Here is a 27,930-nt window from a genome sequence, read left to right on the forward strand (position 1 = left end):
GACTCCTCCCCCTCAGTGCTGTGCAGTTCAGGACGTGGGACTTGGCATGTTCGTAGTGTGGGAAGCAGAACTCGCAGGGTGTTTTCCTCCGCCTCATGCTCGGGTGTTTTCAGTCCAGGATCCGCCGAGTGGGGAGATGAGCACGGCTCGGCTCGGCTCGGTTTCCCGCTGAAACTCTGACCGTGTGGAAGTAGTGTGTGCGTGTATGTGTGTGTGTGCGCAGCGAGTCTGAACAAAGTCGTGTTTCGTGGCGTGTTTTGCCACATGCAGCTCAGAGTGGGTTAGTGATTTAGTGGAAGATGATTGGTCGGATAATCCACCCAGGAGCCTCCAGGAGCTGGCTGTCCAGGGTGAGTGTGGGTCTGTGGGGTTCACTCTGCACACACACACACACACACACAGGTCCAAACACATGCACCTTAACACCACTGGGGTGAGAAGAACACAAAGCAGCTGCTCCTGCTCCCTCCTACAATCCTATCTTTCATACTTCCTATTATGATACGCCCTAGACATGCCCTGCTGTTTTCTTTTTGTTTTTCTGGCATTTTGACAAACACTCCTCACTGCACTCTGCTGACATTAAGAATATCCTGCAAAAACACAAGACTTTAAATGCACTTTAACCCTTTCATGCATACTGGTCACTCCAGTGGACAGTTCTTCTCCAGCTGTTCTCTTGTATATTCATTGGTTTTGATGTTTTAGTTCCATATCAGCCAACACAGTGAACACTTTTGCACCATCCCCTAATAATACACTAACATTCAGACCATTACTGTGACTTTATGTTCTTGATAAACCTGATCTGCACTAACATGTTTAAGTGTAAATCAGTTGTTATTTGTTAGACAAGAAGGTTTTTTTTTTGCATATTATCTCCATGAAGTGAGTAATATCTAGCATTAGAATATGTTAAAATGTGAGAAGACACCAGATTAGCAGCATTAAAAATGTTTTTATTTCATTGTTTTCATATTACTTTATGATATTGGGTTTTAAACATGTTTCTTTACTTCAAAAATTAAATGCATGGATATTTTTGTAACGCCATAGAAAAAAAAAAAAAAAAAACTCGATCGCATTGTTTTTTCATGCCTAAGGAGGAATAAAAACACTGAAGAAAAAAGTCTTGACTAAGGTTCTCACAATTCATGCATGAAAGGGTTAATTATGCTTTCAGTGCATGAAGTGCAAATACATTTTTCTTTCTGCAGCAATTCCGTGAATCATGCACAGAGATGAAAGAAAATACTGCATTAATTCTAAATTAAATGAACAAATTCCTAAAGTTCTGCACTGTAGGTCATTATTATCAGCAAAATGTGCTTAACTTTCATCCTACCAACATATTTCGTATCCTAATCCTACCAGCCGGGGTCCATGTGGACCCCACTGTGATATATGGTGATATCACATCTTAGTAACAGACAGGAAACATCATTTCATTTTGGAATGTTTTTATTATGTATGAAAACAGTTTGTATTGGAAAACACCGTTACAGTAACTAATTGTGTAAGAATGAGGGTGATACAAAGGATCAAATCACCCTGATTTTTAACAGTCGGATGTGTGGGAACCTTCAGCCTCAGAGCTGTCCTCTGCCTCTAAAGTAGACCTAAGGGCTTGTGCAGCAGTGGACCCTGCTCTTCTATTTCTATCACCATCACTTACTGAAACAACAAGTTGAATACAGTATCCATTATGTCAGATTGTTTTTGGAACTAATATAAGCAATCGAACATGGACATACAGACAGACAAACTCCTAGCACAAAGTGATCATTCAATGAATGATACAGCAGAGACATATAAAAATCATGTCCTGGGGTCCAGTTGGACCCCAGCTGGTAGGATGAGGGTTAAAGTATGAAAAGATGAATAGTTCCTGTTTGTTTTACCATAAATATGTTGCATTTATGTTCATTTTACTGCTTTTCATATTTAATGTTGAGCTCATTTTAACTTTTTTTTTTACATACTGATGTGTATTTTCTTTTACAGCAGCACGTCAAAATCTATAAGATCATCATATATTTACAGGGTTGTAGCGTTCTACATCTACAGAAAGTCGACTTTTCATGCTCAGAAAAGTATCTTTGCCACTATTTTAAGAAGGATGATTGTTTTAGCTCGACTCATATAGGAAGTAAAGAACAATGAGCAATAATAAGAGTTTCCACTGAGAAATGTACTATTTTGACTTTATTAAAAACTAGAAACCTGCTGAATTGAACATCTATATTTAAGTAATTGGCACTTATATTAATAAATCAATCAATAAATAAATCAGGATCATTGAACACCAAACTCAGAGTGAAGAATCCACAAACCTGATCAGAAGACTTTTAAATGCTTCCAGGTGTGATTTATTTTTTTCAGCTCTTATTGTCTCTCAAAGCCAGTAATTCCATTGGAGAATCCTCTAATCCTGTATCTGTCGCCATTCAAGGAAACCTCTGCTGATGCAATATCCTGTGGTGGGTTATTAGTCAGTCAAACCGATTAATCACACAAAACATTATTCTTGTACTTTTTGTTCTCACATGTGTGACACATCACAGTGACTCAGTGGATTTTAATACACAGATAAAATAATATGAAAGCCATGAAAAACCTGTTGATTACAGAGGTGGATAGATGAAAATGATAAAAATGTGAAATATACTGTAGATTACAATTATTTGTAATAATTGTGCAAGTATAGGTTTGGAGATGTGTGCTTGATTTAAGGCTGTGAAATACAGTATATTGAATTAATCCAATTAGTAAAGGGTTTTCTTCCTGAAAATCATGAAAAATGCCTAAATCACTAAATTTAAGATTAGTCCCCTGCAGAGCTTTATAATGCAACAAGAAGAAAAAATGCAACCGTTTTGCATTTTGTAATATATTATTTGTGTTTCTCCAGACATATGGCATAGTTTTACTAAAGAAGGAACATTTTTGATATGAATGAATGAATGATTTTATTATTGTGTTTTGCATAAAGAACACATCCAGCCCTTACATTGGCTTAAAAGACACCAAAAATCATATACCAGACAACAGATACAATAGATATGAACAAAACAAAGTACTGACCTATGTAAACAAAGACATCTGCCGCTTTTTCCAGTGTTTTTTTGATCTGTTGTCTTTAGATAATGTAGCCACAAATTAACCGATTAAAATCATAAGTTGTCTATAATATTGAAAAAAATGTAGATATAATTGCTCGACCATGTTGCACAGTTCTAACTGGATTGAGTGACTGATTGATTTTATTATTTTGTCATGTAGACAATATTCTCCTATGGAGGAAACCAGAGCCACATTATACTTCTACTAATATTAAACAAACAAACCTTCCTGATGTTTTTTTTCAAATTTAGAAACAAAAGAATTCAGATCTGTCTCACAGAGGTAAAAAAAAATACCATCTTAAAAGTAACTACAATATTCAGAATAAGAATACATGTGCATTAAAAAGTACATAATCTAGCAAAGTCCAAGTTCTTCAAATGGTTGAAGTTTGTAGTTTTTCTCTCGTTTCCCTCCAGGTTTCCATGAGGCAGGAGCTGTGCTTCTTCTCCTCTGCGCCCCCCCAGCCGGTGCCCCCCCTGGCCCAGACCCTGCAGGGTTACCTCAGGGCTCTGGAGCCCCTGTTGCCCCCCGAGGAGATCAACCACACCCGCAGGATGGTCCAGGAGTTCGGCCGGCCCGGCGGTCTGGGTTCACAGCTGCAGGAGGAGCTGGTGAAAAGAGCCGGACACACCAGGAACTGGGTCTGTGTCATCAGTGTGGAAGTCAGAATCAGAATACTTTATTAATCCCAGTGGAAAATTATTGGGTGTTACAGTCACTCCATTCAAGTATAATAAATATAATAAAAAGTAGCAGGATATAAACAAATAAATATTTCAATTCTGTTTTACATAGTGCCAGTAATAATAAATAATAATAAATGATCATCTCACTTCACAAGACCATACAGAGATGAAACCCAACCAATCCTCCAGGAACAAATCTGAGGTGACAGAAAACCTTCTTTTACAGAAAGGAAAATGCCTCTGACAGTCATTTTCTGATTTTTTCACCCTGTCAACTGTTCTAAAACACAAATAAACATGGTTACATCTTAGAGCACCGACCAAGTGATGCTAATTTATGTAGCCCTGTTTCCTTTTCTCTTAATAAACCTCCCATTAGACATGATTTCTTCATGTTCTTTTCCTTGGATTTGTTTTTTTAATATTTCTATTTATAAGTTAATATTTTTGTTGTTGTGCCGTCCTTTCAGATCTCCGACTGGTGGGTGCAGTGGGCGTACTTGGAGAGCCGCCAGCCTCTCCCCGTCCACTCGAACCCGGCCATTTCTCTGCCGAGGAGAGACTTCAACGACTGGAGAGGACAACTGATGTGAGTAAGGACACGTCAACACAACAGACGGACAAAGACACAACACAGAGGACACTTACAGACGGTCTCATATCACTGAGAGGGGAAAGAAACCTATGAAACCACTTCATATGTGTGTATACAACTGGTTAAAAGGCACGTCCACTCTGTAAAGCACTGATATACACTTGGAGGGTTGAAGGGTTATATAGATTTGTCTGTTAATTGTATTAATTATGGTGTTTTTCAGCAGCAGTGGAAGTAAATGAAGCCTTGAAAGTTAATGCAAATATTTCCTACAAGTGTCTGAGCTGCTGCTGTTAAAAACCCTCTGTATAAAAGCTGTATTCGAACAGTATTGAACAATGAAGTAGCAAAAAAAGGCAATTAAGAAATTTATCATTTAACAAGAGTTTGACCAGTTGTAGTACTAAAATGAATCTTTCACATTGTCATCATACATTTATTAAATTCAACCCCAAATCAGAGAAAGTAGTGACAGTATGTTAAATTAAACCTAAAAACAGTGATTAGGGAATTTATGTTTTTTACATAGACCATAATAATGCTTAGATGATTCGATTTGTCCTCTAGAGAAAATGTGTCAACTAGTCTGAAATAAAAGGTTTATTTAACTAAAGGAATGATTTTAAAGATGTTGAGTTGAAATGTTGTGTTTCATATATTTGTATAATGGACACTTACCTATGGTGGCCCAGGTGTGCAACAGCCCAAAAAATTATCCATTGTAAGAAAAAAAAAAAAAAAAAAGAGAACAGCCCAAAAAATTATCCACTATAAGGAAAAAAGAGAACAGCCCAAAAAATTATCCACTATAAGGAAAAAAGAGAACAGCCCAAAAAATTATCCACTATAAGAAAAAAAGACACCAGCCCAAAAAATTTTCCACTATAAGAAAAAAAAGACAGCAGCCAAAAAATTATCGACCAGCCCAAAAAAATATCCACTACATATTTTTACAATAACTATATTTTTAGCGCACCAACCTCCACTTCCGGTGGGTTACTTCGTTAGCATTAGCCACATTAGCTGAAGGCCTTAAAAATTTTCAGCCTATGCTTTTATTTTTTGTGGTGGCCTTAATTTTAAAGCAAGAGACCTTTCGGGTAAACAGTGCCCCCTTAATTGAAAAGGTGGATGATGTGTTTTGTCTTGTTTTTTCTTATAGTGGATAATTTTTTGGGCTGTTCTGTTTTTTTTTTCTTATATGGATAATTATTTGGGATGTTCTGTTTTTTTTCTTATAGTGGATAATTTTTTGGGCTGTTCTGTTTTTTTTTCTTATATGGATAATTATTTGGGATGTTCTGTTTTTTTTCTTATAGTGGATAATTTTTTGGGGCTGTTCTCTTTTTTTTTTTCTTATATGGATAATTTTTTGGGCTGTTTTTTTTTTTTTTTTTCTTACATGGATAATTTTTTGGGCTGTTATTTTTTTCTTTTATGGATAATTTTTTGGGCTGTTTTTTTTTTCTTATATGGATAATTTTTTGGGCTGTTTTTTTTTCTTACATGGATAATTTTTTGGGCTGTTTTTTTTTTCTTATATGGATAATTTTTTGGGCTGTTGCACCTCTGGGCCACCACACTTAACACTACTTACTTGATTTATTCTTCAAGGAGGTACTTTTTTTTAATAACTGCATTTGTCTGACACAAATCAACTATTAATGGTCAGAACTTTTGTTTAACCAACAACAGGCAGAAGAAATGGTCACTAGAGGAGCTTGTTTGACATTTAAAACCATTTTCAATTTCAGTTAGACTTTATTTGATTACTCCTCTTGATTTTTCTTAATATAAATCATCTACATCGTCCAAAGGTCTCTATTTTATGACATAATGACAGGTTTGTTATTTCCACTCAGGTTTGCATCCAAGTTGATTGCAGCAGTTCTGGATTTCAAAGCCAAAATCAACACGTGAGTATTAAAGAGCAGGACCACTTACAAATAATGATGATTCATTGTGTTTTTTTGCAAACGTGTGGCCTTTTTATATGTTTCACCATCAATGTGTAACCATTAAATTTATCAATACCTGTGAATAATTCAGGTAAAATTCAGTTTTTTTTTAACATGTTTCTTGGATGTTCAAAATCTCCAAAGTGAACATTGTAGATACCTGTTTTTTCTGTTTAGTTAATGATATATTTTGTTAAAAAAGTAACTTAAGCTTCAGTTTTCTGTTTTGATTTAGTAACTTCTGAATGTACTATGAACTCTTATGAACATCTATATGGTCAGTGACTTAAATCTACTAAAATATCTGCTTTTACTGAGAAATGCAGAGTTCTAATATAATAAATCACTTAAAAGGTTAGATGTAGTGGCAGTATAAGGATTCAAGAAACTTCATTGTCATACCAGCACACATTTACACAAGATGGTACGAAATTTGGTACCTGAGGTCCCAGATTTAACCCAATAAAAACAAAAAAAAAAACCATCATACAGAAAACATCTAAGTACAGCTTTGTATATACATTTATTTAATATAAATGTATTTGGCAGTTTAAAAAAACATTAATTCTCACAAGAAGCACATGTAAAATCAACCAAATGAAACATCACGTTCTCCTAAATCACAACATGTTTGACACCTGATAAAGACTGAAAGAGAAAGTTAGAAGTACAAGAAATTTAGACTGCAAAAATAGCTCCTGTTCTTTTTAGGCTTAAATAATTTATCTTAACCAAACACTGAAGAATTAATTTATTTTAAACCACAACTCATTAGATTTTAATGAATGCATATTGTCATTACCACCAACCATGAATTAAAAATAATCTATAGACTGACATGAAATGAATCTGCTGCTGTTTACGTTTCAGCCACTTACACTTGTGTCTATTTTTGTTCCGTCACCTTTAGCTCATCTGGCTTCATTCCACATTTCTTTACTATACGAAGTTAATCTCAGTCTAAATTTATTTGCTGATGCCACCTGTAACTGAATCTGCGCAAGTGTTTCTGTCCTGACCTCTTTTCTAAACATATCACAGTTTTCGTTCTAAGGACTTAAAGCAGCAGATGGTTTGAGTTCATGATAGTTTTGTTAGTCAGGTTCTGGAAACTGAAAACATTAGCAAGTAAATTATCTTTATTACACTGAAAAACAATAAAACAAAACCTGATTCACCTATAAGTTAAAGTGCATGTTAATATGACTGCCTCCTTTTTAATTAGCATTTCCAAACTAGATTCAGGGTTCCTGCAGGGCATTAAAAAGTCTTAAAGTTCTTGAATTTACAAATCTGCATTTAATACCTTAAAAAAATCTTGAAAAGATTTTAAATTTGATATGGTAGGTTAAGTTATGTTGACATAAAATTGTTCGCTGTATTGTGTTTAAATGTGCCCAAGCTGCAAAGAAAGTAACAATAGTTGATTCAGTTCCACCCGTTCCAACCCGATTTCAACCCTTTATTTTGAAAATCGGTACTAAGTATTGCTAACTTTGTAACCCCCAGTGGGAAATGACTCGGAACAGTGTGAATCAAAGCATTGGAGTAAATAAAAGCGTTTTTCTAAATTCTGGGAGTCACAGATTTTTGCCAGTATGGCTGTGAAATTAGCATTAAAATCTGTTCTAAGTAGTCTTAAAAACTTTTATTAGTCTTTGGTTCATTTATTTGTGTATTTGGACCCTAATAGTTCATCAAGTTTGAATTTGAACCCTTCAGGTGCTGCAAAGCTATCTTTATATTCATTTTGGCAAAAAATCGAGTGGATTTCTACAACCTGTTTTAATTCCTTCTTAATTTGTTACGTCTATAAATAGTTATGTCACGACATTTGCACATATAAGGTCAAGACTTCTGACGAACATTTCTCCGAGTACGACTTAATTGTTTGTCAGCAGCAGCGGTTGTAGTAAAAACTGAAAATATGTCCAAACTTTGAGCCGATTACCTAAAGTGTTCAGTTGTTGGTTGAACAGGACAGAGCAGCACAGTCAACAACCTGGAGGGGGTGGGGCCTGAAGTGGTTCATTTGCATTTAAAGGGCCAGCGCTCAAAATGACCTTTCTGGTGTCATTACTCAGAAATAGGGTTGAAGATGGACCTGTGGAGTTGAATTAATGAAGAATTCAGACCCAAGTAGAGCATTTACAGTTTATGTAGACCACAGGGAAATGTTTTATAAAAAAGCTAACTATCACCCGTTTAAAAGTCTTAAATAGGGCTGGGCAAGTTAACGTGTTATTACCGCGTTAATGCATTCATTAAATAACGCCGACAATTTTTTAAATCTCACGTTAATGCCTTTTTATTCTAACTCCTATTCTTCTGCCTCTGCTTGTGTGCGTGTAGCGATTAGCTCGGCAGATAGACAACAGGTTTACCAAGAAAAGCCGGAAGCCGAAAACTTCTCTCCAAATCTTTTACTGTAGACTCACTGTAAAACTGCAACATACATACAAAATATGTCTGAGTTCTGTTCACTGCCTTAGTACATTTACATGGCATTATACATTTAAATGAATGGGGAAAAAGATCGTTAGTTCGATGCTAACTTGAATGGGAAAATCCATAGACACGCTAACGATTAGCATTTACAGATTAATTTAAGATTTACAACGTCTTTTTATCCAGCAACAAAGGTTCACATCAGAGATATTTCACACTATTCATTCTGACAACAACTGAACATAAAATACTCACAGGCAAATGTTTTTCAGGCCATACAAACAGAGTGAAAGAAACATGTCTGTTAGTTCCTTCTTATGTCCGAACTGACTACGGTAACACCAAAAGGACAAAACATATGTTAGTGCAACTTATTCTGACCACTAGAGGTCCCCCTTTGTTTACTTTTAACAACTGAACATCCCATATTATTGGGCTTATTAGTATTAGTACTTATTAGTGGACTTAAGACTCCTGTCAATCACTCACAGGCGGAAATAAACTGGTGTGGACATAAACATGGTGAAAAGTACCGGTCTTTTCCACGGACATTTTCATTTTAAATGTCTTCAGTTGGTGGGGGTGAGAAGGATACAGTTGTTTATCAGCACTGCAACGTGGAATTATTTTTATCACCGGAGTACTTCAAGTCTGAAATATCACTTAAAGGCAATACACGCTGTTGATGCCCCCCCCCCCAATATTAATCACGATTAATTGCAGAAATCCATGCGATTAATTGCGATTAAATAATTTTAATCGCTGCCCAGCACTAGTCTTAAATTTAACTTGTAGAAACCTGTAGGAACCCTGTAGATTAGTTTGTGTGTTTTTACTTGATGTTTATTTTTATCCCATGCTCTGTCTGACATGGTGACCCTCTCATCTCCTTCTCCATCAGCGGTCAGCTTCCAGTCGAGTTCATGCGGGGGAAGCCTCTGTGCATGGACCTCTACCCGCTCCTTTTCTCGTCCTGCAGGATCCCGGGTCCCAAACATGATTACATCGCCAACCACGGCCGCACTCGGCGCTCGCCCACCCACATCACCGTTGTCAGGAACTACCAGGTGAGACAGCGGAGGACGCTGCGCAGTGTTTCTTATTTCTACATAACCAAAGTCGACCACAATGGAAGTAAGTCTGTCTCATCAGATTTTGAATTATAAAAGCCACTGAATTTGTAGCACTGAATTTTTTTGCGCTGAAATTAAGTATCTGAATTTTTTTGTCTCTTAATTTAACTATGTTCATAAATTTAGAATAAAAAAACTTCAGATGCAAAAAATTCAAAAGCAAAAAATTCAGATGCAAAAAATTCAAAAGCAAAAAATTCAGATGCAAAATATTCAAAAGCAAAAAATTCAGATGCAAAAAATTCAGATCACACATCCGCACTGACCGTCTTCCTGCATCAGTGTCACATGACCAACCTAACATAACTCGGCTGGCTGTCGGTTCGACTTGAGATAGAATCGATTCCTCATCCTTGGTGTCCCGGATGTGTGATTTGAATTTTTCGTGTCTGAATTTTTTGCCTCTGAATTATTTGCCTTTGAATTTTTTGCATCTGAAGTTTTTTTTATTCTAAGTTTATGAACATAGTTAAATTAAGAGACAAAAAATTCAGATACTTAATTTCAGTGCAAAAAAATTCAGTGCTAGAAATTCAGTGGCATTTAAAATTCAAAATCTGATGAGACAGATTTATTTCCATAGACCAAACATAAAAACAATCACTTCCGCAGAGTGACATCAGTTCCTGCAGTAAAGGACTCTGGACTTGGTCGCTGACAGGTGTTCTACAACAAACTCTGAGTTTCTTTCTCCTCCTTGCCACTGTCTAAACAGAGCTCTGTGATTGGCTGCTCCGTTACCCATTCATACCCAATATGACAGTGAATATGCAGATACATCCACGACCCACATTTATCAGAATGTAAAAGGGAGGACTGTTTTTCTCGTCCTCTTTTCAGCTTCACTGAAATTGAAGAGCGATGGTTGTTTTTGTGCGTAGAAGCAGATGCTGATTTCCTAATTGACACTTTGCCGCTTGATTCACAGTGATAGAAAACAGTGAATACTGTTGTGTTCAGAGTGTGTAAGCTTTGACCAATTTGCTGACATTATAAAGTAATTAGGGATGTAACGGTAACTGGTATAACGATAAACTGCAGTAAAATTGCAGATGGTTAGTATTTCCGTGTAAATATTAATTATCATGATAACCGTGTTTGATTACCACACTTTTAGGGGAAAAAACACCTATGTAAAGATCTGCTTTTATGTCAAATATTTAAGTATAATTTTAATTTATTACAATTTTAATTTTATATGCCTAGTATTTGGAACCAATATTCACTTTTAAAGTCTTTGAAAAGGTTCATTTAGCATCTTTGTGTTAATTATGCAATAAAGTATATACATTTTTCAAATGGGATTTTATATTTTTTGTGTGTTTTTTGTCCTTTTATGTTGATATAGTAGGTTAAAGTGAAAAAATAATAGGCAGATGATATAGATGAAGTTGTGCTGAAAAAAAGATACCAAACATGGGTATAGTAAACATTTGTGTATATAAAGGAAAAAAAAAAGTACTCACAAACGGCCAAAATAGGCTCAGACCACTAAGGGTTAATATTTTAATGTACAACAGAAGGTACTTTGTGCCAATTATTTTATTTGTTTGTTTGTTTCAAAATACAACTTGGTTAAATTATTTCAGCGTGTGTATTAGTACTTTTTGAACATTTTGAGCCCAATTTCAACAATACTGTGATAATAACGATAACCGTGATAATTTTGGTCACAATAACCATGATATGAAATTTCCATATCGTTACATCCCTAAAAGTAATAAAGTATTATAAATAATTATCATAAATCATAAATCCTTTTTTAGGTACTGTCTATATTAGTCATGTAAAATTGGGGTAGTACAACATAAGCTCTGCTTCTTCCTATTCCATTTTGGACATAAAGTGTTGTTGAGGAGCCACGATGAGGTAGTTGTACATTGTGCTCTTTTTTTGGTTCCAATCCAACTTTATTTGTAAAGCACTTTAAAAACATCCACAGTGGACTAAAGTGTTGTACTGGAGAATAAATAAAATCCAAAATAAAAGAACAGAATACAAGAATAGATTAAAAAGACATAAAAAGCTGTACAATTTAAAAACAATAACAATAAACCAGTACTGAATTAAACAATAGAATAAGAAAAAAATAATACAGCCAGGGAGAAAAGATGGGTTTAAGAAGGGATTTAAAAACAGACAGATAGAATGCCGTGCCTTTGTTTGACCCAGTGGTGAATCATCATCTCTTGGCTACATTAATAATGCCTTTTTTCATTCCCCATGCACATGTTGGACTCATACAGAAGTTAATACACTCTGAGTTGAGTGAACTCACTCTGATTAGCTGTTCTGGAAAAGAAAACTCAAATTTCAGACTTCAGAGTTTGCTAAACCTGCTTCTTGGAGCAGGGCCCTAAAGTCTTTGCTGCCTGTTTGGTTTGTCAAGACTTCGTCCAATTAAAAGCTTTGTAAACAGAAGTCACATGGTCTAGCTGCTTTGGCAACAGGTCGTTTTGTGAGATTAGAGGTTTTGGCAAACACAATACTCTTTGTATATCGGATAACAACATGTGAGAAATGGGAGAATGTAAGCACCACTTCTGAAAATGTGTCATTACTTCTCTTTGAACAACTTCTTACACTAGTAACTGAAGTGTGTCAATAAAATAAACTGATATCACAAAAAATCTGGACTCCTCCTTGAGCCAACATTGTCAATAATAGCCTGTTTGTAGAGGATGTAATGTCATGTTTTTTCCTTCCATTCATAGTTCTTCCAGCTGGAGGTTTACAATAGCGACGGCTCACGGATGACTGAGAGTCAGATCCACGGTCAGCTGCTGAGGATCAGGTCTCAGTCATGGAAGACGGACAAAGAACCCATGGGGATCCTGACCAGTGAGCATCGCCACACCTGGGGAGAGGCCTACAACCGCCTGCTCAGAGGTAAAACACAAAGAACATGCGGATTTATCACAGGAAACAGGATCTGAAAATATAAAAGTGAAGTATTACACATGTGCGATGAGTAAAACTTACATATTTTTGTTCTGTTTCTCTTTGTGACTAAGACAAAATAAATAAGGAGTCTGTCCGGGCCATCGAGACGGGACTTTTCTCCTTGTGTCTGGATTCTCCGGTCATGAGGATTTCAGATGAGAAGTATGAACACACTCTTTAATTTTCTTTTATCCTCGTGTCACATAATTCAGACTCAAGTATTTCCCTGTGTGCAGATGTTGAGTAATCCTCTGTGTGCTCAGATATCATTGTGCTGCCTGTTGACATTTGGTCTGAAGCAACAATGTAGTGTTCACTTCCTCTGATAAAACACTTCACAAACTGTTCTAATGCTGTGTTACAAGCATTAAATCTAAACAAGGTGACAATTCAGATTTAGTCTTAATATTATAGTAGTAGTCTGATTTATGTATGTGTGTTTTTTACTTATTATTTATTTTTTTTAGCTGTTAATCCTCGTTATATCCTTGAACTTAATTTCATTTTAGTTTTATATTGAGTTTTTTGCGACATAAATATGTTTTTCTTTCTTAATTATTAACCTTTTGTCTCCTATTTATTCCCCTATGTTTTGATTGACAGGTATGCCAGTCGTAAAGCAGCTCAGGTGCTTCACGGCGGTGGGACGTTCTCCAACAGCGGCAACCGCTGGTTCGACAAAACACTGCAGGTAAGCAGCACAAATATTTATGAACATATAAGAAGGAATGCTTTGTCAGATTGGATGGTTTATGAGGCGTGCAGTAGTTTATACAGAACAGCAGTGGTGGAAAGTAACTTAATATGCTGTATATTCAGTTCTCAGGTATTGTATTTTTGTGCAAATCTGAGGTAATTATACTTTTGTTTATGCTACATCTCAGATGTATAATATAATATTCTTTTTACTCCACTAAATTTATGGGAGATTTTACACAAAAGACAAATTTAAGACATTGTAAAATATTAAACCAGTGCTTTCATTTCACATTTCTATCAGAACTTTGTTTTCCTTCTTTCCACTCACATTAATTGTGTTTATTTTTGTCTCTATTCATAAAATTGGTTATAATATAGTTTAAGTTATGTCCACCTCCAGCTGTAACTTGCTGGGCACTGAGGCTTCATCAGTAATATAATATACAGATCTGTGTAAAAATCTTAGATCACCTTTAGCATTGGTGTTTTTACAGCATTAAAATGAACATATATATGATCTGAGTGCTTATTTCAGCAATCAGTTGTATAAGGTGCAAAATAAAGAATAAAATGTCATAGTAATAACATCTAAAAGAATATCTGAAAATGTAAAGAGTAGTCATATTTATGGCATGCATTCATTTATTTATTTTTCAAAAAAGTAAAAAAAATTATTGGAAAAATACCAGTTTTTATTCATCAGGCACTTGTTTTGACAAACCACAAGTTCAGAACTCAAAGGGCTTTCGTACTAACCAGCGAAAATACTGCATGCTGTTGCAGGTATAAAGGAGGTAGAGCTCGAAGTATGATTTTGTTTTTGTCGTCTAGTTTGTGGTGGGGGAGGATGGTTCGTGGGGTCTCCTGTATGAACAGGCCACAGCTGAGGGTCCACCCATAGCGACGCTGCTGCATCATATTCAGGAGTACTGGTGAGATGAGTAAAATATCTTACACACCTCTGTTATTAGACCACCATGTGTTTATTATTAAATACGGAAGCACAGACAGGGGTGGGGAAAAGCAGCTGTCACACGAAGGTTATTTTATATTTACTTCATGCGCTTTTTTTTTTTTTTTTTTTTTTCTTGCAGTACGAAACCAGATCCAAAGAGAGCCCCTCTGGTCCCACTGCCATGCCCAAGAAACTTTACTTTTACATTGACAAAGAGATCAAGAGGGATATCGAACTCGCCAAGCAGAACCTGGACATGTAAGATCTCAACTCCCTCACACATTTAGCTTACGTGTCATAAAATGTGCTGCATGTAGAGGGTATGCACGTGACGTCACTGCTAGCAGAAGACACAGCGGTTCCGCCCACTGAGTGGCAGAAAGAGGGAGATGAGTGACAGCGTTGGCTTCAAGAACTAAACTGAAGAACAATATTGAATAAAAAATGGGGAAGAGCTGTTGTGCGATTGATTGTATGAACAGGTTTGAAAAGCAGTCGGAGCTGTCGTTTTACAGACACCGAAAGACAAAGAAAAGAGAAGGAGATGGATCCACAAATCCAGGAAACCAAACCTAGATCTGTGGATCCTGTTTGGTGTCAGCTAACATTAATTTATGCTGTATTTTGGGTAAAGTCAGACCTTAAATGACTAACGTTACTTCTTATCAGATCTTTCATGGTTTTATCTTCATTTTGTGATTCTGAACCTTGTGCTCCTACATGATTAGTAAACTAACTGAAACTGAGGCTAACCTAGTTTTTCAAATATGGGGGAACTGGAGAATAAAGCTACGACGAAGTATTAGGGTCACATGAGAAAATAAAAACACTTGTCACTATGAGTATAAAGTCATAAAATATCGATATAAAACCCGTAAATTAATGATAAAGTCGAATACAAAAAGAATCACAATGTTATGAGAATAAAGTCGTAGTTATAAAAAAACCTCATAATTGAACAAAAATGTCATTCGTTTATGAGATTAAAGTCGTCATATTCCGACAATAAAGCCATAATATTACAAGAATAAAGTCGTCCCCTGCTGGTCCACAGCAGTAGTATGTGTGTTGTATAAAGTACTTGATCTGAACTAGACTCAGTAAATCTCCTCAGTCCCAGTAGATCATGCATATATTCACTGGGGTCAGTCCACAGTCTACTGTAAATGCACTTTGGATCAGCTGGTTCTGGGCCCTAGTTTTGGACCCTGGTTGTCAGTAATGATGAAACCATGTATATTTGTTTCGTGTCAAAATAGCGATGATCCCCTACACCCTGGATGTCAGGATACTGTCACATGTAAATATTCGTGGACCACTTGTTCTTTGGTAGCTCGTACAGATCCATGTCCAGTCCAATTGTCCTTCATTTAATTTCATATTTCACATTTTCCTGGTCTGGCTGTGTTTACTGCTATACTCCGTCATGTTGAGCAGGTTGGTTTTTGCCACTCAGTCTGACTTAGAGGGGCGTGGCCCAGGGGGGAAGTGACGTATGTGCATACCCTCTGTTGGTGTTTCTGTCATATCTCACAGACTTGAGTCATGACAGATGTGACAAACTCTACATATATGATCACCTCTTATTAAATATTCAGTATCTGGGTCACATTACGGCACAAAGTTACAATGCTAAGAATCAGATTATTTGTGAGATAGTCTTAAAGTTCTGTAAAAGTTAGTAGATTAATTTTAAGTTTAATTGTATCATGTTGAAATTCCTGCAGACTGATCAATGACCTCGATGTCAACGTGTTCAACTTCAAGAAGTTTGGCAAAGAGCTGCCCAAGAAGCACAAGATGAGTCCCAACTCCTTCATCCAGGTGGCGTTACAGCTGGCATACTACAGGTCAGAACCAAAAACCAGATTTTAATGTTCAGAGATACTTCTACATGGGTGGAACTGCACAGAGAATTATATAATCTGTGTACTTTTTCAGCACACGATATAAATTAAAGCGATAGTTCAGATTCTTCTTGGTAGTTCTACTCGGTTCAACTGGACTGGTTTAGCTCTTCTGAAAATGGTTTGTCTCTCATCCAAGAAGTCCAGTTGACCCCAGAAGAATTACCTAGAACACAGGTGTCAAACATGAGGCCCGGGGGCCAAATCCGGCCCACCAAAGGGTCCAGTCCGGCCCTTGGGATGAATTTGTGAAATGCAAAAATAGATATTAAGAAATTAACAATCATTTTAGTTCAGGTTCCACATTCAGACCAATTCAATCTCCAGTGGGTCAGACCAGTAAAATACTATCATAATAATCTATAAATACTCACAACTCCACATTTTTCTCTTTGTAAATGTAAATATTTTTATGTATTTACACTGAAACAAAGTATAATTTCATAAAAAATGTGAATAATCTGAGCAAATATAAACCACCTGAAATGTCTTAAGAAAAATTTGTGCAATTTTAACAATATTCTGCCTGATACTAAATGTTTTGTGTATTTGTAGATCCAGTGTGAGCTGTACGTTATAATGAACATGTGGAAATGATAAACTGAGGCAGAATATTGTTAAAATTCCACTTATTCTTTCAGATTGTTCAAGTTATGAACATTGTTTGACAGGACAGTTTGTAGATGTAAACATTTTCATTGTTTAATTTGACTTTTTTCACTGTAAAATATAGAGAAAAGTTTGGAGTTGAAATTATTCATATATTATTATGTTATAGTTTTACTGGTTCAGCCCACTGCAGATCAAATTTAGCTGAATGTGGCCCCTGAACTAAAATGAGTTTGACACCCCTGACTTAGAAGAATCATGACCTGGGCAAATGAGAACCTACACAAACAGTTCAGAGTAATTCAGGTGGTGTTTCATGACTTGTTTGTCCATCATCAGGACAGACCTACATTACCTACAGTAGAGAATGGAAACACAGACAGGAATACTGACAAAAATGTTAACACAAGCTGCATTTCCCTAAATGTATGTAGTAGGCATTTGGAAATTTTGCTGTGAAAAATATTTATGGAACTGCGATGAACTGGCGACTTGTCCAGGGTGTACCCCACCTTCGCCCCTATGTAGCTGGGACAGGCTCCAAGCGACCCCCGTGACCCTAGTGAGGATAAAGCGGGTTCAGAAAATGAATGAATGAATGAATATTTATAGAAATGGAAAAGTGTGGAAAAAAAAAAAAAAGCTTTGGCAGGGGGAAAAAAAGGTTTTTTGCTCGCTTGAGGTGTTTTTTTTTCCCCTTAAAAATAAATAATTGATCATTGAAGGCTAGTGGAAATTACTTTTTTTTAATGAATTCTGATATAGCAAATGTTTAACTGATTGATGACATGTCTGGTACAGCTGATAGGTCCCATGGAGAGATGAACTGTTCCTCTGCCTCACTCTCTGCTTCTGCTGTTAATTACAACTATCTGTAATGTAGCCTACTGCGCCATCTGCTGGTGAAACAGCAGCTTAGATTATTCACTGAACCAGTTTAAGGACAAGGACATAATTGACTTTTTCTTGATTCAAAACTTCAGATTCACTTGATGTTTTATGGAAACACAGGTAATGTTAGTTTGCGTATGATATATGTAGAATATTTTAAACTGTTTTTTTTTTTTTGTTATGCTTTGTTAAAAATAGAAACATTTTCAACCCTCGAAGACCTCATCACTCACTGGCAACCAAAGCTGTCTACTAATCTAAATGGTTCAATAAGTGTTTGACCATTATTCCTATAAGTACTTTGACTAATTCAGGTAAAATGCAGTTTCTTAGGTTTTCATCATTATCAGATAGGACCCTTTAGGACACAGGTGTCAAACATGTGGCCTGGGGGCCAAATCCGGCCTGCCAAAGGATCCAATCAGGCCCGTAGGATGAATTGGTGAAATGTAAAAATTACACTGAAGATATTAACAATCAATGGTGTAAAAATCATTTTAATTCAGTGCCACATATAGACCAATTAGATCTCAGTTGGGTCAGGTCAGCAAAATAGTGTCATAATAACCTATAAATAATGTCAACTGCAGATTTTATCTTTTTTTTAGTAAAAAAAAAAAAGTAAAATTACATGAAAATGTTTACATCAACAAACTATCCTTTTACAAAAAATGTGAATAACCTGAACAAATATGAACAACCTGAAATGTCTTAAGAGAAGTAAATGCAATTTTACCAATATTATACCTGGTGCTATATGTTTTGTGTATTTGTAATTGTAATGTAAGTTGTAACACACATGCGTAAATGATAAACTGATGCAGAATATTGTTAAAATTACACTTGCTTTTCTTAAGACATTTCAAGTTGTTCATGTTGTTCAGATTTTTAAGGAAACGTTGTAGATGTAAACATTATCATAATGTAATTTAACTTTTCTCGCTGTTATTATTTTACTGGTCTGGTCCACTGGAGATCATACTGAGGTGAATGTGGCCCCTGAACTAAAATGAGTTTGACACCCCTGTTTCAGGACATTTACAGACTCTGTCATGAACACAGAAACACTGTCATCTTCTACAACATTGATTCATCAATAAAACCCATGTAGTTTGATAAATGACAGTTGGTTGGAGACGCTTGTTTTCACATTCAGTTAATGATATATTTTGCTGAAAGTCAGTTTTGTTTCAGTTTTGTTTTAATAGCCTTTGAATTAACTCTCGGCTTTTATGAACTTCTACATGATCATTAAATTAAATGTAAGAAAATACCTGATTTTCACGGAAAATATACGAAATGCTGATGATAAATATTTGAAAAGAAAAATTCATTTGGAATTCACCACAGGAAAAGTTGTTGGTCTATCTGTCCAGATAAAAGCGACATGGTCAGTTGGCCATTTTATTGGTATTTTTAGTGGATATAACAAAACTGCTTGCTATAAAAAATCAATTTAATTTAATAAGAGACAGTAAGAACAACAGGTTTTATTAAATGAATTGACAATTTATTGTATTAATTTTCATTTCACTTCCATTTCTCTCCCATCCTCAATGCCTCTTTTCCTAAAATTGTAAATTTCAGTCTATTATTATGAATGGTAAATGTAGGACGATGAAAATGATGAAACACAGCTTTGTTTTCATCACGTCTGGAGCGTTTAAATTGAATTTCTCAAAGTACATTGTCCTCACCTCCAATTTATATAACCTTACACCTTGTACGTTGAGTATCATACTATAACTCACTAAGTCTCACATCCTTTTGTTTTTCTCCAGGGTTCACAATGAGCTTTGCGCCGCCTGCGACATCGCCTCTCAGAGGATGTTTCGAGGAGGGAGGACGGAGTACATCCGCTCGCCCACAAACCAGACTCTGAAGTTCGTAATGGCCATCAGTAATCCGTCCGTTTCGGTGAGAAGAAACTCTGCTTTTCAGGTGATTTAGATCTATGTCAGTCTGGAGTTGCTAGTAATATTTATGTCATTTTGTGTTTGTCTTTTTTTTTTTTTTTTTTGCAGAGAGAGGAGAAGTTGCAGCTGTTCAGAGAAGCTGTAGACGCTCACACAGCTCTGACAAACCAGGTAGATACAAACTGTCCATCAAATCTAAAATGATGAATATTTACGTACATATACTGTATTCTTTATCTCTTTTGTATTTTATCAAATCACCAGGAGATACACAACTAATAAGGAAATTTGAACAATTTGACAATACATAATGATATAAAAACATTACTAGGTGCTCCTAAGCTCTACAGACAACAAAAATAAGCCAAATCTACAAGAAAAGGAAAATATTGTCTTGGTTCATTGCTCAAAATATTCAAATTGAGGAAGAAGAGGACCATTTTTACTATACAATGGATAACAGACTAAAACTGTTTATATTTTTGGAAAACTTCATGGAACGATACTATCTTTATCGGATTCCCTCAGCTCTTGGAGATATTGAACAGCCCAGTTTGTGCAACATGGATGGAATCCAGTACACTCTGTTTAACGTTATGAACGGTATCAGTTTGTTTGTTGTTCCTTTGACATTTTATCGCCTTTCCTAGAAAAAAATCCCACTCATTCTGCCTTTGTTAAAGATACCTTCAAGTCAGTTTCCCCTGTTGGTTTTAGGGATATTTTATGGGAATCTGAGCCACGCATATGTTTATGTACAGGGTGGGGAAGCAAAATTTACAATGAACATTTAGTTGTTTTTTCTCAGCAGGCACTACGTCAATTGTTTTGAAACCAAACATATATTGATGTCATAATCATACCTAACACTATTATCCATACCTTTTCAGAAACTTTTGCCCATATGAGTAATCAGGAAAGCAAACGTCAAAGAGTGTGTGATTTGCTGAATGCACTCGTCACACCAAAGGAGATTTCAAAAATAGTTGGAGTGTCCATAAAGACTGTTTATAATGGAAAGAAGAGAATGACTATGAGCAAAACTATTACCAGAAAGTCTGGAAGATACTATTAAAGAAGAATGGGAGAAGTTGTCACCCGAATATTTGAGGAACACTTGCGCAAGTTTCAGGAAGCGTGTGAAGGCAGTTATTGAGAAAGAAGGACACACAGAATAAAAACATTTTCTATTATGTCAATTTTCTTGTGGCAAATAAATTCTCATGACTTTCAATAAACTAATTGGTCATACACTGTCTTTCAATCCCTGCCTCAAAATATTGTACATTTTGCTTCCCCGCCCTGTACATACGTAGAAACAAAACAATGGTCCCACACCTGTAAATCTTAGTGATAGGTACTAACTTAAAGGAGCTGTATGTAGCATTCCTACTATAAAATTTTTTTTAAAAAGACTTTGAAGTATCATTAGAGTGTTTAGAATAAAGAGCTCTAAAGTAACGTCAAGTTTGATTTTGGCGTCTTAAACCAAAATGTCAGACGAGAGCCGACAAACTAGTAAGAATAAACTTTCAGAGTCAAAAAAGATGAGAAAGAGCTGATGCAATAATTACCTCCGCCAAGGAGGTTATGTTTTTGTCGGCGTTGGTTTGTCTGTTTGTCTGTCTGTGTGCAAAATAACTCAAAAAGTTATGGACTGATTTGAATCAAAATTTCAGGAAATATTGATACTGGCACAAGGAACAAATGATTAAATTTTGGTGGTGATCGGGGGTGGGGGCACTGATCTGCCTAGGCGGAGGTCTGCACTCCCCCCCACACACACACACACACCCCTGATCACCACCAAAATTTAATCATTTGTTCCTCGTGCCAGTATTAACATTTCCTGAAATTTTCATCCAAATCCGGGGCACTGATCTGCCTTGGCGGAGGTCTGCGCTCTCCGAGTGCTTCTAGTTTTGATGATTTTGTATTCAAAGGAGAAACCTTTTTGATAACCTTGATACCTAACCAATGTGAATATAAATACTACCTACAGTAAAAACCCTTTAAAGCATTTAGCTCTGTTAGCTTAGCTCTATTTTTAGACAGAAAACAGTACAGTAAAACCATAAATCACCTCTTTTCTGTACAGTTTGTGTTGTCAATAGCTGAACTAAAGATCTGTTTGGAATCGTTCAAACAAGGTCAGAACTGTCACAGTTTAGCCTGGACCATGGATCAACAAATGACAAACTTGGCAAAGATAATAACATTACATAATGATAACTTTATACCTTCATAAGCCTCATGATCAAACTCACTTGTGTAGAGGAAATTCTGTAATTTCGTCATCAAACTCCTCTTTTCATTTAGAGCTGTGTCCAGTGGTGAAAACAACAGTACTTATATTTTTATCACTGGTCCATTTTTTGTCTCTGTTGCTCCTTACCAGTTTTCATCCACAACTCAGCCTTGGTTTTACTTTTCATCACCATGGGAGACCAGCAGAGTGGCTCATTACTCCCTCTAGTGGTCACATCCATCAACAGTGACATATCAGTGCATGACTACAGTACAATACCCTGACATCTTAGACCACAGGTGTCAAACATGCGGCCCGGGGGCCAAATCCGGCCTGCCAAAGGATCCAGTCCGGCCCTTTGGATGAATTTGTGAAATGCAAAAATCACACTGAAGATATGAACAATCCTTTTAGTTCAGGTTCCACATTCAGACCAATTCAATCTCCAGTCAAATACTATCATAATAACGTAGAAATAATGACAACTCCAAATTTTTCTCTTTGTAAATGTAAATATTTTCATGTATTTACACTAAAACAAAGCATAATTTTGCAAAAAAAAAAGTGAATTACCTGAACAAGTATGAAATGTCTTAAGAGAAATAAGTGCAATTTTAATAATATTCCACCTGTTATTAAATGTTTTGTGTATTTGTAGATCCACTGTAATCTGTAAGTTGTAATGAACATGTGTAAATGATCAACTGAGGCAGAATATTGCTAAAATTACACTTATTTTTTCAGTTTGTTCGTTTTATTCACATTGTTTGAAAGGATAGTTTGTAGATGTAAACCTTTTCATAATGTAAATTCACTTTTTTTGCTCTAAAACATAGAGAAATGTTTAGAGTTGACATTATTTCTATATTATTGTTATTATTATACTGGTTCGGCCCACTGCAGATCAAATTTAGCTGAATGTGGCCCCTGAACTAAAATGAGTTTGACACCCCTGTCTTAGACGTAACTTTAGAACTCTTTATTATAAAAAATAAATAAATAAAATTATGAGAAATTTAGGCAATTTTTAGAGTGCACTACGTATAGCTTCTTTATATACTTTTTTATCTGTCATTTTCCTTTTGACTTGTACTAATTTGCTTCTTGAGGTTGAGTCTCCATCAGCAGCTGTCCATTTGTACTTTATTGCCATATTTCAATCCTGCTCCCCCCCAATGATGAAACACAGGTCTGAAAAATGTAAAATACTGCATTGTTTCAGGCTTAATATTAGACTTAGACAAACTTTATTGATCAACAAGACAAATTACTTGATCACAATAGCTCAGTTGCATACAAAACACTCTTGAAAAAGCAAAAAAATGTTCATCACTGCACTTGCATTATACTGAGAAAGCTTCGATAAAAAAATCTTGATCAAAAATAAGAAAGAGCAAAACAACAAAACAAAATGAAAGTAAGTGTGAAGAGATAAAAGCAATAAATTGAGTACACTAATAAAGCAGAAAAAAATCCAAATCTAAGTCTAACTCCATGGTCACTTTTTAATGTCCAAAGAATGTTCCTAACACTGGAATAATATTGACAACCACATTTGAAATAAGGTCTGGTGTTGAATATCACACAATCTGTGGCCTGTATGAATTCTGACTCATAGTGGAATATTATTCATGTAAATGCAGTAAGTGTCTGCTGTCTACAGGCTCTTAAAGGACACGGCATTGACCGCCACCTTCTGGGACTCAAACTACAAGCCATCGAGCAAGGACTGAGCATCCCCAAGGTCTTCATGGACACGGCGTACGGAGTGGCTACGCACTGGAAACTCCGCACAGGACAGGTGAGTTCTCTAGTGTGACAAACAACAATAAATTTCCAGGTTCCTGTTTCCTGTAACTTTATAGTCACATAAGAAGGGGATTTCTGTCAGCTGTTTACTGTTTACTGTCTCATGATGCATTCAGCGGAGTTTCCAGCAAGTAAACCGATTGGCTTTTCTTTAGTTGCTCCTCAGGCTTTATATTTGCATGCATATTTAAGTTTACTTGTGATTTTACTGTCAAGAGATCATGTGGTTTTTGTGGCATTTCTGTCACATTTTAGTGGCTTTCTGTTTTATGATCCAGCAGATGACTGAAGGGCATGATGCGATACTTCAGTAACTTTAATCATTTTCACAGAGAGAATTTAGTAATCACGTTACTAGTTGATATTTCTGTTCAGATGATTCAGATGTGTTTTAACATGATCTGTTTTAATAGGATTTGACCTCATTCTTAAGAGTCAGAGTAAAAGTCAGTTGAAAAAGAAAACCTATCGGAAAGGGAAGATGAAGTACAATTGTACCGTTACACCATTTCATCACTTTATTTCTTTGAATAAAATGAAATGACCAAATGGAAAGGCCTGTTTCTTACTGCATTTTGAAAGGAACATGCTCTTATTTTACTATTTTTAGATAATTTAGAAACTTTATGTTCAGTATGTTTACAACTAAACATGTAACTGTAACATGTAAAAATGAAATATGAATGTATTAAATATAAAACAGTTGGCCTTGATCCATTTAAAAACTGTTTCCATAGATGAATTTAACTCGGATAACATGGAAACTCCAAACTCATTGAGGAAATGTTAATATCTACGTTTATTGGTGCCAAAATCAAAAGTAAATCAGAAACTTTAGGACTTTAGGTTAGATTTTTCTTTGATTAGGTTTGAAAGAAGGTCACATAATAACTTCCTTTTCTTGCTCAACTGAGGTGGTTTTTGCTGATTTGCATGTGAGTAAATGTACAATGGAAATGGAAATCCAATAAATTTTCCAGTAGTAACCATTTATCACATGTGACTGATCAGCTGTTTGCTCCACCTTCCCAGATTACAATGAAGTGTGAAAATGTGGCTGGTACAACAGAGAGGGTGGACTGATGAGGTGTCTGAATTATTCCTGTCTAGTCTAAGAAAAAAGTCATCACGCTACAGTAGCATGTGTCTACAAAGCTCTGAATGGTTTAGGACCAAAATACATTAGTGACCTCCTGACCAATATAAACCCACCAGACCCCTCAGGTCATCTGGATCAGGTCTTTTGTCAGTTCCCAGAGTCAGAACCAGACACGGAGAAGCTGCGTTCAGCTTCTATGCTCCACATGTCTGGAACAAACTCCCAGAAAGCCTCAGATCAGCTGAAACACTCAGTTTGTTTAAATCCAGTTTAAAGACCCACCTGTTCTCAGCTGCATTTGAATAGAGTTCTTATTCAGAAGTTCAGATCTGCACCATTTCATTTAAGCTTAAAGTTTTTATCTGTTTTATTGGTTTTGTCTGTTTCTATTTATCTGTTTTTGTTTTTTCATGCCTATACTTTTTTATTGCATCCTCTGCACCATGCTGTAATGCTTTTAATGTTTTATGTACAGCACTTTGAATTGTCTTGTATATGAAATGTGCTATAGAAATAAACCTGCCTTGCCTAATGTTGCCTATAGCATCACCTGGTGGTGACACAGCCGGTCTAGGTTAGTTGCTCAGAAATGCACATAATCCTCATTTTGGGTTTAGTGACCTCCCCAAAGTTACAACAGCAGGGGGAGCAGGATTCTGAGTTATGTGCATGTTTTTGCCATGTTCGACACCTGCTGTTACCAAATGACTTGACCAGATTTGGATTTTTGTCCCAAAACCCAGATTATTCTCTGGCATCAGACTGAGCGTCAGCGCTGTCCTCATGATCGTTTACCTTTCATTCATTTTATCTGCTGTCTTTCTCCTTCAGGTACCTGCAAACACAGACAGTGTGATGTGTTTTGGACCCCTCGTTCCTGACGGCTACGCCATTTGCTACAACCCCCAGGCAGACCACGTCCACTTCTCTATAACTGCCTTTAACTGCTGCGAGGAGACGCATGCAGAGACGTTGGCGCTGACTCTGAAGGAGACGTTGTGTGAGCTGCAGGAGCTTTTGGAGCCTACTGTGTAGAGCTGCTCCTACTCTCAGTCCAAATACACAAACCCACTCTTCTTCTACAAGGGAATTATATTTTCTTAAACATGTTGTTGTATAAGTGTTGTTGAGGGGCTGCATGCATGCATGACTCTTGTAATGCTTACAGCAGAGTCCGTCTGGTAGCTCTGAGGTGTTTTTGATACTTTTGTAATGCTTTAATAAGAGCTGAGTTAGCAAGTTGCATTATGGGTGCTGAAGTAGGCGCATTTTAAAGCATCCAATGCTGTCTGTGATTGAAAGTAAAAAAACAAACCTGACACTCCAGCATTAATTAAAACAAGCTGTCTGTTGAAACTGAACACACTCCTTTTACATGTGAGATGGCCAGTCCAACAGTGATTTACACAAACACTGATCTCACGTGTTCCTCTGGACCAAATGTTCAAAAGCTGGTTGTTATCCCATTGTTACTACATACAGTTTTGGGAAAAAAATTTCAGACACCCTTAAAACTTAACACATTCTCAAATATTATCATGAATTATTGTCGGAAAAATGTGTTTTGTGTTTCAAAAGGTGTGGCTGCATCAGGCAGACACAAACAAATGCTAATGATTTTTTTTTTGTTTGTTTAAAAAGAAAAAGTAACTAAATTCTTGACAGTTTCAACGTGTCATGACCTGAATGTGTTTCAGTATCTTGCTAAAACATTCAGTTTTGAGGTTGATGGAACAGAGCATGTGCAGAAGGGAGCATATAGGTTTGCAGAATGGAGCCATACTTGGCAGAGTTCAATGACCAGTGTGTGAGTGATTTTTAATGCAATATATCACAAACGTATGGGGTGAACTAAACTTTTTTCTACAACTGTACATGTCTGTGTGACCAGCATATGTTAAGAAACGATGCGTCGATCGTCATGACACTTCAGAGGTGTATTAACTGAGCAAATATCTACATGTATTTACATTTTTGGCACATCCAGCTTAAGGCTTAATGAAACGGTGTGCAAAAACTTGATGTCACCCATTATGGAATTTTTTTTTTTTTTTTCCCCCAAGAGGAGATGCGAACTCCTCTTCATTGGTGGTGGTACTTTGGTCTCACTCCAGCCCAAGCAGAATCTTTGGATGTATTTACTGCTTGTTGAAATGGGAAGTTGCTCTGGGGCCTCATTGGGACATTGGCTACTTTCCACCTAAAGAACTGAGTAATAAAACCTGTTATCACAAATCCCTGGTTATCTGCTCTGTGGTTTTGTGTCTGATTGTAATATTAGGGGAGGCATAGGGTTTTTGTTAAGTATGTCTGTTGATAGAGAAAACAGTGACATATAATAGAGTCCGGTTTATTGTAAACTACATAAAATGACACTCGGAGGTGACCACTATCAAGTTTAGCTTGAGTTTGCCTCATTCCTAACAGAGACATAAACTGTAACTTACTGCAGAACAATAACTTCAGAGGAGAAAGTATTACAGTGAAAACATACACCTTAGTTATAACTGACTCATCAATCTGTGTGCAAAAGAAAATTCAATCTATGTATGATTTTTGTTGATAATCTCAAGAGTTCACACTTTAAAACATCCTGGGTTCAGCTATTTATGTTCTGAAAAGAGTAAAAACTAAACACTATTGCATGGTTTTTGTAAGAATTTAATAGTGTTTTATGTGTTTTAGTACATCTGGGGAAGTTGATGGGCATTAATATACAAGTTAGGGATTTTGTACATTATAAAAGCACTTTACGTTGCAATATTGATATCACAGTAAGTACAACAAATGATTTCTGAGTACGAAAGGCATTTCTGAGTGGTGTGTTAATAATCTAAGATGTCTAATTTTGAATATTTTTGATTAGAAATGGAAAGATAGGATTGAAAAATTGACTGGCGCCGTTTTC

General features: G+C 36.2%; 1 protein-coding gene across 1 annotated transcript; it reads left to right on the forward strand.

The window, feature by feature from the left end:
* On the forward strand, nt 1-27,253 carry cratb (carnitine O-acetyltransferase b). The gene is given in 16 exon segments (XM_030147872.1): nt 1-350; nt 3,543-3,767; nt 4,283-4,401; nt 6,270-6,323; nt 9,715-9,880; nt 12,661-12,835; nt 12,961-13,051; nt 13,493-13,580; nt 14,420-14,520; nt 14,683-14,723; nt 14,726-14,801; nt 16,271-16,393; nt 19,732-19,867; nt 19,975-20,037; nt 23,778-23,915; nt 25,854-27,253. Coding segments are annotated over 16 exon segments (1,851 nt in total). The 5' UTR covers nt 1-299; the 3' UTR covers nt 26,058-27,253.
* The last annotated feature ends 677 nt before the right edge of the window (nt 27,254-27,930 follow it).

This window comes from Sphaeramia orbicularis, chromosome 11 (assembly GCF_902148855.1).
Source record: "Sphaeramia orbicularis chromosome 11, fSphaOr1.1, whole genome shotgun sequence".
Lineage (NCBI taxonomy): Eukaryota > Metazoa > Chordata > Actinopteri > Kurtiformes > Apogonidae > Sphaeramia > Sphaeramia orbicularis.